The 13910-nt window shown below is 38.3% G+C and overlaps 1 protein-coding gene across 36 annotated transcripts in view; it reads left to right on the top strand.

Moving 5' to 3' along the window:
- The window catches only part of eya4 (EYA transcriptional coactivator and phosphatase 4), a 39590-nt gene that overhangs the window by 23875 nt on the left and 1805 nt on the right, over positions 1-13910 (top strand). For 3 of the 36 annotated variants that reach the window (XM_077218277.1, XM_077218288.1, XM_077218268.1), the window contains 13 exons: positions 1-42; positions 206-348; positions 521-670; positions 1745-1818; positions 2946-3126; positions 4169-4305; positions 4464-4547; positions 6619-6708; positions 6829-6887; positions 7102-7262; positions 8014-8128; positions 8222-8343; positions 9836-9936. The exon at positions 1-42 is cut by the window's left edge and continues 25 nt beyond it. In XM_077218277.1, the coding sequence (XP_077074392.1) occupies positions 1-42; positions 206-348; positions 521-670; positions 1745-1818; positions 2946-3126; positions 4169-4305; positions 4464-4547; positions 6619-6708; positions 6829-6887; positions 7102-7262; positions 8014-8128; positions 8222-8343; positions 9836-9936 (1459 nt within the window). Of the gene's footprint in view, positions 43-205; positions 349-520; positions 671-1744; positions 1819-2945; positions 3127-4168; positions 4306-4463; positions 4548-6618; positions 6709-6828; positions 6888-7101; positions 7263-8013; positions 8129-8221; positions 8344-9678; positions 9780-9835; positions 9951-13910 lie in introns of all 36 variants that reach the window. The other 33 variants (XM_077218281.1, XM_077218273.1, XM_077218291.1 and 30 more) reach the window with 17 other exon arrangements.

Raw genomic sequence — 13910 nt, 5'->3', positions numbered from 1 at the left:
CCGGCCGGCTCACCAGTATTCACCTCCTCTTTACCCCTCAAAGTAAGACACCTTCACATTTTGACTTATATTTGTACATACAAAACAAAAACAGCACAGTGATGAACAAGAAAAATTAACAATGGCATTTGATGTCAAAAAGGCTGCTGACCCTTGATCTACTCAAATGAAAGCTGAATGTTTTGATTTTGTGTTTGATTGGCAGGCCTTACCCCCATATCCTGTCTACTCCCGTGGCTCCTCCCATGTCAGCCTACACGGGCCAATCGCAGTTCAGTAGCATGCAGCAGTCGACAGTTTACACGCCCTACTCTCAAACTACTCCACCCTACAGCCTCTCTACCTATGGTAGATCCTTTACCAATGTTTACACGCTGATGGATGACATATATGCATGTTGTTTATTGTTTGTGGTTGTGTGATGATCATTATTTATAGTCTAGTATTTATTACAGATTATGTGAAAAGGCCTTTATTATCACTCCAGTTTGATTGACAGGTCTACTCTTTTGATCTTGAGCTACAGATTTGGGGGTGATGTTACCAGGCATAAAGACAGAAGGAGGGTTGTCACAAACCCAATCAACCCTCCAATCAGGGCTCAGCTACAGCCCTGGCTTTACCACCCCTCAGCCCGGACAGACAGCCTACTCACCCTATCAGATGCCAGGTGAATATGCATATTAGATACATATTTATGCAAGAGACTGTAACTGTATTAATAATGTTTCACAACCTCAAATACTGATTTGCTTTTATAAAATGGTCAATAAAGAAAAACTAAGGACACAAATTTCCAGTTGAAATCATTGTATTGAGCAAATTCATCCTACCATCCTTGTGCTAGAAGATACAGTTGTTATGTAACAAAAATAATGATTAGGTATAAAATAATCTAAGGATTTGCTTTGTGGATACACGCCACGTGGGTGCACACATATTTAAAGGAGCTAATGTAAAAATGTTGTCATTATTTACATTATAAATGTATTATTTACCCAAGGCACATAAAAGTAGACATTGTTGGAGAATCTTTATGCAGCTCTTGCTAAACAACTGGTTTATAGTGACCAGGAGCTGTCAAGATAAAAAAATAAAAACCAAATGATTGCATCTAGTTTAGATTTGATGCCTTTTGATTAGCTCTAACATATGTAACTAAATGTGACATACTATTTTGAATTCTCAACGTGATAATCAGGTTTTTTTTATCATTAACAAAAACTAAAATTATAGTTTTGAAATGAAGCTGAAATAATATTATATTAGACAAAAAACTTAAACTAAATGAAATCAATTTAATTTGAATCACTAAAATTACTGGAAAAATTACTGTAAATAAATAAAAGCTAAAATAAATTATATAAGAAAAACTGAATAAGAATGGAAAAAGCATATAACAAACTGACTAAATAATAAACTAAAATATAATTTAAAATACATTAAAATAAAAGCTAATTCAAAATATTCATAAAAACTATAAAAGTATATAAATAAATACATAAATAACACTGGTGATATTCTTAAAGAAAAAAAATGTGCTTTTGTGTACTTCAGAAAAAATAATGGGTTTGGAACAACGTGATAGTAATTAAGGACAGTGTTTTCTCTTATTATTTAACTATTTGGGTGTTTCACTTTTGTTGGGGTGTTTCACAAATTATTATTATTTTTTTATCTGTTAGTCAACATCACGAAACACATTTATTTTGACGTTGACTACACTGGATTTTCTCTCTCTCAGCAGGGTCAGGTTTCACAACCTCTCCTGGTCTCTACGCTTCCAACAACTCCAATCCAGGCAACTTCACACAACAGGTACAGCCACACGTGCACAGATGAACGCACACATACACCAATCATAACGTCAGAGTTCAGCAAAGGACCGACGGTCTTTTTTAAAACAGCCCAGGCCTCTGAAAACATGTCGCCATCTTTCATCTGAGAGAATTTATGCTTTTAGGACTTAAAGTTTCCTTAAACTTTTATGATTAAAAGTACTGCCAAAGAAAAGGACCCAACTACACTCAGACTCCCACTGATGAATTTAGCTGTGTAAACAAAGTGAGGTTCTGGCGATAGTTGAAATGAAGGAGTAAGCGGAATTAGGATGAAATGAGAGAGTGAAAGCAGTAGTGGAGTTTCGCTGAGAGCGTTTTACTGCAGCGTCCATGTTCTTGAGCGAGTGAGTCAGTGACAGTTTTAGAGTCATCTCCCGTAAGAGATCCTTCTGTGTCTGTGCATGTAAAACTCTTTCAAAGATACAAGAGAAGTGATAAAAGCTGGCCAGAAATCTGTGAGTTCCAGTCCTATTACTTTGTCTTTTTCTCTCTTTATTGTTCCCCTGATAAACTCCCTCTCTCTTTATTGTTCATTAATTTAAGAAGAACATAAAACCTATATTCTTTCCACATTTCGCTAAATTATAGGGGAGAGCGGGGCTAGTTGTCAGGGTTTATTTCTCAGGGTAGACTGACTGTATATTGGCTACAAAAAAGTTATTGAATATTTCCACCTTTATTGCTTAGGGTAAAAAAGAAAGTTTATTCATTGACCTTTTGTGACAACATACCCCAATAGTGGGCTTCAAACTCATCACACTAGTATTGGGTACGTTGTCACAATGAAACTTGCCATTAAACAGCCTATTAAAGGTTTTTCAGCGACATTTAAACATTCAAATAATCATAAAACAACTCATGAACTTATTTTAGAGTAGACAGCATATGTTTTGATGATTAAATCCTATACATTTTGAAACATGATTTCACCAACCTGAATTAAGAATACCCTGTATACTTTCCAGTCAGTTTTCAGGTTTGTAATTGATGAAAAGAAAAAGTATTATTGTATATATTTAAATTTTAAAATAACTTGTTTTATGCATTTAAATGTTTAGGGTTAACATCCATCTGTAATATATATATGTTTTTGTTTGTTTATAGCAGGAATATCCATCCTATACAACTTTTGGGCAGAATCAGTATGCTCAGTATTACTCCACCTCCTCCTACGGTTCCTACATGACATCTAACAGCTCATTGGACGGCACAGGTTCAGTCTCCACCTATCAGCTGCAAGACTCCACCCCCATCATCACAGGGCAAGCAGCTGACCTGAATCCAGGTAAACACAAATCAGTTTCAAGTTTTCTCTTTCACTTGAGCCAGTAAGCATCTGCAAACCAAACCCTAGCAACCTCTTAGCAATGGCTTGGCACCAATCCTAGCATCATGGCAGCAACTTTTGCACAGGCAGTTTTCTTCAGAAAGTGTAAAAATAAAATGTTACATCCTAAATTCTTGTCTGTTATTTGTCAAACTTGGGAAAATTGCCATTGTAGTTAAGGTTAATCATTCCAATAGAGCAGCAAATGACGCAGTTGAAAGTTAGAATGGATGTTAAAATGTTCTGTACAGGGCTTTTGGCACGAAGTTGTCGTGTACTGTAGTTGTTGATTATGTTAGATAGAGCGATGGTGATTGGGGGTTTTGTCCAGCAGGCCCAAAATTCAGTGGGGTCCTAGAGCTGCATTTCTCAGTGATTTAGCTTGGCTGCAGTTCAGCAGAGCTCATTACAGTAAACTTGCTCACACGCATACGCACACACACTATACTCTATCAGACGTGCCAGTTTTCCACTTTCATGACTCATGTAAAATGTGTGTTTTTCTTGAAATATCTAAAATAAAAAACAAACTTGAAAATGTACATATAGAAGCATTGCCATTTTAGATCTCCTGATTAAAATAAAATGCTGTGAGAGCAAATCCTTATCTTTATTTAAGCATTATCTGAATATAAAATCTAAGGTGGAATTTTCGTCAAAAAACTAAAAAAACTTTTATTAATAAAAGTTTTATTATTATTAACTTTTTGGTTATGGCACAAACATGCATATTTAAGCCAAGGACCAATCTTTTTAAAAGCTTTACCTCCGGTTTCACGGACAATGCTTAAGACTAGTCCCAGACTAAAATGCATGTTTGAGCTGTTTTAACTGAAAGCTACATGTCAGTGTCATTGTTTTGTCTCAAGATGCACACCAGTAATGTTTTTTTCTAAGGCACCTTTATAAAAGCTACTGCCCTAATTGAACTATCCAAGCCCTGTCTATAAAACCAGGCCTTAATCCATCTCATAAATGTTTCTTGGTTATCCATGTGCAGCTGAGTTTGAGGATGGGCAGAGCCCATCCACACCTATCAAAGAGATGGAGGACCGGGCGTGCCGAGGGGGCGGGGCTAAAGCAAGAGGGCGGGGCAGAAAGAACAACCCCTCCCCACCACCTGACAGTGATCTTGAGGTATGTTCAGATAGAAAGATGGATGCATGGATACAAACCTCATAAATGTACATACAGTTGAAGCAGATGCTTAAATCATCTAATGTAAATTTACTCTCTCACTACCTAATCCTTGTGTCATCACTGTTTGTTTACTGAGATCAAACATGTTTTTACAGAGGGTGTTTGTTTGGGATCTGGATGAGACAATCATTGTGTTTCACTCACTCCTCACAGGCTCCTATGCACAGAAATATGGCAAGGTGAGAGCAAACACACGTACTATGCACACATTAAACACACGCCTCCCTCCACTATAGTAATAGTAAGTGTCCTCCTGCGATTCCTGATTATTCTTAGTAAGCTGACAATGTGTAAGTTCGTGTCAGTGATCTGATAGCAATAAATAGTTAAAGCAAAACCGACCAGCACACAGAGTTCTGCCTCGGTTGTCTTATATTACTGGGTTTTTATAATGAGTCGACTTCTCCTAATTATCAACATTTATATGTGCCTGTAAATGAGCTGATTGTTTTTTTTTTTCTTGCTCTATAAAGCTACCTCATACACTGAATTAGTATTTTCTTGTAAAATGTACCCCAATAAGCTTTATTTACAATTTTGAAAGATGCTTTTTTACATTTTATGTCTCCAGAATGCAGTGGTAAAATTTGAATCTTGACCCTATATTTTGACTCCCTCAACTGTGCGCTTCTGTCATAAGCAGAGCGCAGAGGATCACAGAGTAATTAGATTTAGCACTGTGACGGCCGGACTCAAGGAGTGTGAAGCGTCAGACTTCTTGTGGCACCTTTCCTCACTTCTTGTCGTTCAGTTGGTGAGAGACATAGAGACAGCTGCGGCTATTCACGGCTCTGGGGCTATTTCTGCAGGCTCTGTGACGATGAAAACCCTCCGTTCTTGGGCACTCCCATCAGAGACATTGCACATGCTGTCACGCTCAAGCGCCAGCACACAAGCACACACCGATCTATGAGTTAATCGCTGCAAAGATTGTGAAATTACCAAACCTCAGAGTTCAAAAGTGGGAAAAGCAGCTCTACGCCAGTATTTCTTGAATTGTTTATTTTGACTGAAAAAAAAAATCACCTCAATTATTTTTGAACGTATGCTTAGATTAAGTTTAAACATTTTCAAACAGTTGAATCATCATTTCCAATCTCTGTCAGTTTTGCCATTAACTTTGTGTGTGTGCTTTTCTATTCTCGTTCACTGTCTCAGCCAATCACCTCTGAGCCAACAAACTCCATCACATATGATGATTTTTACAGCTGGGTGCCCTCCCCCTCTCTCTTTCTTTCACTGTGTGTGTGTGTGTAGTTTGAAGGGTGAGAGTGTCTGATGTTCTGAGACAAGTGTAGAATCTGTCATCATTTGATGGAAATGGGGAACATTATATTCAACAAGCAAAATTCACGTGTAATTTGTTGATATTGAGCCAAAACTGCAGAATTAGTGGCTATGAAACCTGCACTCTTAAAAACTGATTTTATTGGTATTCCTCCAACAATCTGGTTAGCATTTGTTCTGTTTTTATAGATAATTTCAGTAATATAGTTTTTTTTAATATATCAATGTTATATTTTGTATAAATATACTTGAAAAAAAATCATATATCTGGAAAAAAACATAATGATGTTTTTTTGATAGACTTGCATTGTTTTTTTTTTTTCTCCCAAAATCGGAATGCATTATGAGGGTTAAAATTAAGTTATTAAAATTATTATTCAATTATTATTTCTTCTCTCATTGACTTCAAAATGTAACTGGCAGCAATTATGTCATTGTCATTTTTGCATACTGAATTGCGTTTGGTCCTCCGTCTTACATCTATTTGCATATTAATTCAAACTTATATATATTTTATATATTTAAACTTTAATATATTTAATCATTTACAGTTATAGCTGCCTTTACACTGACAATCGCTCAATTTGCCATTTTGATGAGATGAGCGTGTTGCAGTGCATTCTCGGATAGCTTTCTCTACAATACATTCAAAGCTGCCTTCAATTTTGACAAAAAAAGTACTTTAAAATGTTTCATAATAAATTCGTTTTCCTTTTTGAACAGCCTTTGCATCAGGAGTATGTAAACTCCTGATGCAATTTCCAAAACTCCTGACTCCTTCAAAATTTCCAAAAAACAAGGGACGCACACCGAGTGTCCCGACAACAGCAAAACCGCTCCAATGAAAATTGTCTATTACTTTAATTAAGCTAATAACTATGTTATTGCTGCTGCTGCCGTTGATGATGATGATGAGGAGTTATCAAGTAAAAATATCCTAATAATTAATATTTAAATTCTCAGGACCCTCCTCTGGCTGTAACTCTTGGTTTAAGGATGGAGGAGATGATCTTCAATCTTGCTGATACACATTTATTTTTTAATGATTTAGAGGTAAGTAAACTCCTTTCCCTTTGTCTGACTTGTTTTATCATTTTTCTTTCAATCAGAGTGTTTGTAACTCTGTGGCCCCCTGCTGGTTAACTGTAGTAACCACACTATGTGTTTGAATAGGAGTGTGACCAGGTGCACATTGATGACGCCTCTTCAGATGATAATGGACAGGACCTCGGGTGAGTTTAACGGCATTATAATTTAATTGCTATAACAGTATTTAAATGGAAATTATAGTTTAATTAAACCGTGTTTAAATTGATTTCAAACTATTCTGACTTTTAAAGACACCTATTACTTATTCAATGCCGCTGTCAGAATATGCCCTTAAATTTGACTGAATATGTATTTTACTTGTACGTAAAACAAGACTGTTATTGTTATTATCAACAGTACTTACAGTTTTGCCACTGATGGCTTCCATGCAGCTGCAACAAGCGCAAGTCTCTGCCTAGCAACAGGTGTTAGGGGCGGAGTCGACTGGATGAGGAAGTTAGCCTTCCGATACAGAAGAGTCAAGGAGATGTACTGCACCTACAAAAACAATGTGGGAGGTGAGATTTGATTACAGGTACAAATATCTTTAAAGTCATTTCTACAGGATTAATTCTACATTTCGATAGCAGTGCTATTTTCGTATTATTTATATAATATTATAGTATTTATTAATATTTTGTATTGTCTTTTATTTTCATATTTTCTGTTTTAATTTTAGTTTGCATGTTAGTAATTTTGTTGTTCTATTATCATTTTTATTCATTTTTAACAAATGATTTTACTTTATTTTCAGTTATTTATCTAATATTTTGTTTTATTTAAGCTTTCAATTAACGAAAATGTTTTTTTTTATATTTTTGATTTTAGTTAACAATAACATCACTGCTCCAAATGTACCAATGGATCACACAGTTTAACTTAAAGTATTCAGCATTATGAATAATAATTCAAGCATTCGGGTAATGGCTTTTCTACCATTGTGGAATCCCACAATGCAACATCATCTGATTTTTTAAGTTGTGACAGAAAATGACCAGACCTGCACTGATTTCATCGTCAGATTCTAAATATAGTATGTTCTGACATAGTATTAACAAAATGCTATTAAATGTAGTAATATCTTGTTGATTTTTTTTAAAGTTAAGTTTTGATAATTTAATGGTTAAGCATTCAAATCTTAACCCTAATGGTTAATTCATGAACGATCTGCATTGCACCCATTATTAACTCCAGGTTTCTCCCATATATATCATGCCATAAAACACGCACTAGTTATGAATGTGTGGTTTTGTTCATGATCTTTTTTAGGGTTGCTGGGGCCGGCTAAGAGAGAGGCGTGGCTCCAGCTGAGGGCAGAGGTTGAGGCTCTCACGGACTCATGGCTGACCACTGCGCTCAAGTCCCTGTCAATCATCAGCTCCAGGTCTGTCTCTTCAGCATCATCAGCCTCTACCATTAAGGACTAAAGCTTACGCAGCAAAAAAAAACAATCTCTCTCTCTCACATGCACACACAGGAGTAACTGTGTCAACGTCTTGGTGACAACGACACAGTTAATACCTGCGCTCGCTAAGGTGCTGTTGTATAGCCTGGGCTCTGTGTTTCCTGTTGAAAACATTTACAGCGCAACCAAAATAGGTGAGTTCTGTTACACAGGTCCATACAGCAGACTTCACCTTGGGTTCATCATGTTTTATTTCCATACTCTTTTTCTGCAGTCAGGGGTAAAGTAGAGTTCAGTGTGTGTGTGTGTGTGTGTGTGTGTGTGTGTGTGTGTGTGTGTGTGTGTGTGTGTGTGTGTGTGTGTTTGTGGAACATGCTTTGGCTCGCATTAAATCATAAATCAAAACAGGGGTGACCTGGTCATAGCATTCCCATTCACTCTCTGTCTATTCATGTGGAATTGATTCTGATTAGCGGATCTCTCATCATCTGCCAGCGTTAAGTTCTTCTTTCGTTCCGCTTCTTCATAAACAGCCGTCTTCATTCACAGTGGGTTTATTCCAATCTCTATTCTGAAACAGCCTATTTGAGCTGATATGTTGCTTCCGGTGATTGTGATTCCTGTGTAAATACAGATACAGCGGCTTTTCCTTTCTTATTTTAAATCTGAACTCTGAAAAATCTGCTATTGGTTTCTTAAATAATTCCATGACTAATTACTAAAGCTAAAATATATTCAAATTAATTTAATTTAAATAAAGAAAAGGACAGTATCAGTTCGATTTAATTTAAATGTTATTTGTACTGTTTTCTCTCTTTAATTTAAAATGTAATTTGTACCAATTTTACCAATGTAAAATGTGTATATATATATATATATATATATATATATATTTTTTTTTTATATATATTTATATATATTGTGTGTGTATATATATAAAGCTTTTTATTACTATTATTATTTTATTATTATACTTTTTATTTTAAAAACCATAAAATAAAATCCAAATGTTATTTGTACATTTTTTTGATTTATTTTTATGTTGCCACTACAAAATTTAATTTATTCTAAATGTTATATAAATTATCTAAATGTCTATATAAATTTATATATAAATCTAAATGTTTTTGTACTTTTTAAAAAAAACATCAATAAAATTAAATTTAAATGTTATTTGTAAATTTTTTTGCTTTCTTTTTATGTTGACATTACACAATTTAAGTTAATAACACCAACATGCAAAATACCAAAAGCTGTGCTGTTGACCCAAAGCCTGATTCTGCACAATTACAAATCTCATGCTCACTGTCATGGTTAACCGTAAGAACAAAATGTTTGTGAAGTCAGGGTTTGTCTGTGTGCAAGAGGGACTGTTGGTTTGAATCCATGCAGCTTTTTTTTTTCTTCAAATGGGAAAAAAGACTCTCTTTTTCTTTCTGCTCTCAAATAATCAGGTAGTCTAATGCAGCTGGCTCTGTTCCGAGTGTGTGCTTGTTAGTGTGTGATAAGTCTATGCCTTGTTTCCGCAGGTAAAGAGAGCTGTTTTGAACGTATAGTATCCAGGTTTGGCACTAACATAACGTATGTTGTGATTGGCGATGGGCGCGATGAGGAGCATGCAGCCAGCCAGGTAAAATCTCACCTCTGACCCCAAGCCTCTGACCTCTCACCTTGTTTATGTTGCAGGCAAAGAGAGTTGCTTTGAGCGCGTAATGCAGAGGTTTGGCAGGAAGGTAGTGTATGTTGTAATTGGGGATGGTGTGGAAGAGGAGCAGGCCGCTGCCAAGGTAACGACCCCCAGGTGAACCAGAAGCAGTGTGTGACTTCTCAGATTGGACTTCCTGCCTGTGTGTGCTGTAGAGCTTTAGATGAAACTGATCGGCAGCTTGCGTGCTTCATTTATTTCCTCGTCTGTAGTCATCCGCCTCTAATGTGGATGTCAGTAGCGGTTGCTTTTTTCCTCTTATCATCTGAGACTAGCTTTTCTTTCTCAGATCCCAAGCGATCTAGAACAGAGCTATTCAACTGAGGGTTCTCTAAGTTCCCAGGCATCTAATCGCATCTCATAGGACACCAGTATTAACTCTGTCAGAGATTAAATTCTGATTGTGTAGATAATCTGCTGATGTGCTGAACCTAAAGACCCAGTTGAATACTTTTGTTCTAGGAAACTACTGTGCAGCATTTCTAAACAAAGTTTGTGCAATTATGTACGTTTTAAAGTACACTATACTGTTCAAAAGTTTGGAGTTTGAAAGGTTTTTTTTTTTTTAGCAAGGATGCATTAATTTGATCAAAAGTGACAGTAAAGGTTACAAATATTTTGTTTTATTTCAAATAGATACTGTTCTTTTGAACTTATTCATAAAAAACCCATGAAAAAACAATTTACTTTCCACAGAAATATTAAACAGAACAACCGTTTTCAACATTGATAAGAAATGTTTCTTGATCACCAAATATCAGAATGATTTGGATCATGTGACGCCGAAGACTGGAGTAATGATGCTGAAAATTTAGCATTACCATCACAGAAATAAATAAATTGTAAAATATATTAAAATAGAATACAGTTATTTTAAATTGCAATAATATATTTAACAATATTACTGTATTTACTGTATTTTGATCAAATAAATGTAGTCTTGGTGAGCATAAGAGACTTCTTTCAAAAACATTACAAAATCTTACGGACCCCAAACTTTTGAACCATAGATTCAAGATTTTTTGCGAAAAGGATGTTTCTGTTTCGCAAGTCTTTAGGTTGCTAGGGTGAAGGATTTGTAAAGGGTTTATTTAAAATTTCTAAATCAATTTAGTTAATAGTAAAAATGGTAAAGTTTATTATATTAAATGAATAATATATTCAATGCATATGAATAATATTTAGATTGTACTGAAAGCACTTTACAATAAGGTTCAATTTGTTAACATTAATAAATTATTAGTATAATTAACTCTTTCCCTGCCAGTGTTTTTGAAAAAAGTTGCCAGCCACCGCCAGCATTTTTGACCATTTTTACAAACGTTTCACGGCCCCCAGAATATTTTGTTGTATAAACATCTGAACATGCAAAAAAAAAATCAAAAGAAAGAACAGACCCTCTGCTTTTAAACAAAACAAACAGAAAAAACGTTTTATTCTAGCTTCATGCATTATTTTTTTATCGACACTTTAATGTGAGTATGTTTCATTAGAAAGCAACATTTTGAGTAAAAAGCTGAGAAAATGGCGTTTTTGTCAAAAACTACGTCTGGATCGGATTCACAACAATGTTGAAAACAGAAGGATTAGATCGAGTCCATCAACACCCCCAAAGCTTCACATTTCTAACCACTTCCTGGGTCGATATTTCATTCGGAAGTTTTCATTTCATTCGGCAGTATGCTGTTTAATGTTGATGATCGCATTATTACACATAGACATAATAAATACATTATATAAATACATTCATCCTCATGGCTCCTTTAAGGAAACGAACGATGAGGTCGTTCGTCCGCAGTGACTGGCCAGCCACAGGAGCATGGTAAGGTGCTATGGCTGCCACATACACTTTGAGCTTGAATGGGGAGCGACCCGCATCCAGAAGCTCTTGTAGGAAGGAGAGTACGACTTACATGACTGGGGCTCGAGGTCCCTAGCTGTGCACCAGCTGGTGAATACTGACCACTTCAGAGCATAGAGGCACCTGGTAGACAGTGCTCTCGCCTCAGTGATGGTTTTCAAGACCTTTTCTGGGAGGTCCCAGGATACCCGTTGAGGGGCCACAGATGGAGGGCCCATAAGTCGGGGCGAGGGTGCCAAGTCGTCCCGTTCGCCTGCGAGATCCCTCCTCACTGGCACCGGCGAGGGAACAATGTCCATCATCTGCACCAGCTCCGGAAACCTGGGCTTTCCAGAGGGGGTTACTAAGAGGACTGGGCATCCGCTTTCTTTGATCTGTCTGATGACCTGAGGGATCATAGAGACTGGCTGGAATGCATATAGAGGGCGTCTGGGCCAGGAATGGGCCAGCTTGTCCCTGTTCGTCGTAAAAAACGTTGCGCAATGTGTGTTGCTTTCCGAGGCGAAGAGGTCGACCTCTACCTTGCCGAATACACTCCATATCAGACGAATCGTCTGTGGGTTGAGAGACTACTTGTCTGGGGGAGTGTTGTCTCGAGATAGCATTTCCGCACCCAATTTTTGGACACTCGGGACATGAGTAGCCCTCAGAGAGCGCAGGTTGGCTTGTGCCCAAAGGAGGAGTTTTCTGACCATGACATACAGGTTGCCCGATCTGATGCCGCCCTAACAATTTATATAGGACACCACTGACACATTGTCCGTGCGGACTAAGACGTAGTGTCCTCTCAAACTGCTCTCATTTCCAGGCAGTTGATATGTAAGCTCTTCTCCGGGCTCAACCAGAGGCCAGAGACAGGCTTGCCTTCGCACAGCGCCCCCCCAACCTTGGTTGGAGGCGTCTGTGAAGATTACCTTCCTCCTGGAGGCCACACCCATGGTCACGCCCGACTGGTGCCAGTTTTGGGCTTTCCAGGGGACCAGAGCTCTTATGCAGCGCGGGTTCACCGTAACGTGCAGGCGTCCTGACCGTCACACATGGGCTGGGACACGGCACTTTAGCCAGTGCTTAAGGGGGCACATTTGCAGTAATCCCAGCTGGAGTACTGACGATGCTGCGGCCATGAGACCGAGAAGCCTCTGAAACCTCCTGAGGGGTGTGCCCGCACCTACCCTGAAGGAGGCTATCAGCTGTTGGATAGAGAGAACGCGCTCTGGTGTGATCCGAGCTCTCATTGGTGTTGAGTCGATAACTGTGCCCAGAAAGGTTACGTTCTGGCTAGGTAACAGTTTGCTCTTGGGAAAATTGATTCTGAGCCCCAGGCATTCAAAATGGCTGAGGAGCATGGATCTGTGTGTCAATAATTCGGTCTTTGACTGAGCCATAATGAGCCTGTCGTCGAGATAGTTCAGCACTCGCACTCCCTGTTGCCTGAGGGGAGAAAGCGCTGCGTCCATGCACTTCGTAAATGTCCGGGGTGCCAGGGACAGACCGAACGGTTGAACCGTGTATTGATAAACCTGCCCCTTGAAGGCGAATCTCAAGAATGGCCTGTGATTGGGCGTTTTCTGAATATGAAAGTAAGCGTCTTTCAAATCCACCGTAAAAAAACAATCCGCCGGGCGAACCTGCGTGAGGATTTGTTTGGTAGTTATCATTCTGAATGGCCATCTCATGAGCGCTTTGTTCAGATGTCTCAGCTCTAAAATGGGGCGGGTACCACCGTCCTTTTTTGGTACAAGGAAGTAGCTACTGTAAAACCCTGATCGGCTCAGCGTGGGGGGGACTAATTCTATCGCCCCTTTTGCTTGCAGAATTTGTACTTTGGTGCGAAGCACGTGAGCCGCGTTGCTTTTCACAGATGTCTCGATGACCGCCTGAAATTGCGGGGGTCTGCGAGCGAATTGGAGCGAGTATAATGTTCAAAACCCAGTTCGACACTTCGGGGATGGCTTGACAGGCCTCTGCCCTTGTGGCTAGGGTTTGAATGAAACATGGGGCTGGGCCACATAGCATAAGGGGACCTAATACCCTTGTGTTTTGTGCACATATTCTCCATGGGGCTGGCTTGACAGGCCTTGGCCCGGTTGGACAGAGATAGAGTGACAACTGGGGGAGGGCCGTCTAGAGAAGGGGGACCGGTTACCCGGGTGTTGTGTGTTTGAAACACACTCTTTTTGTGCTTTACTTGGGTC

Source organism: Siphateles boraxobius, unplaced genomic scaffold (genome assembly GCF_051911475.1).
Source record: "Siphateles boraxobius isolate OS27281-9 unplaced genomic scaffold, OSU_SipBor_1 77, whole genome shotgun sequence".
Taxonomy (NCBI): Eukaryota; Metazoa; Chordata; class Actinopteri; order Cypriniformes; family Leuciscidae; genus Siphateles; species Siphateles boraxobius.
The sequence above is the reverse complement of the archived record's forward strand: the minus strand, read 5'-3'. Positions and strand labels throughout refer to the sequence as shown.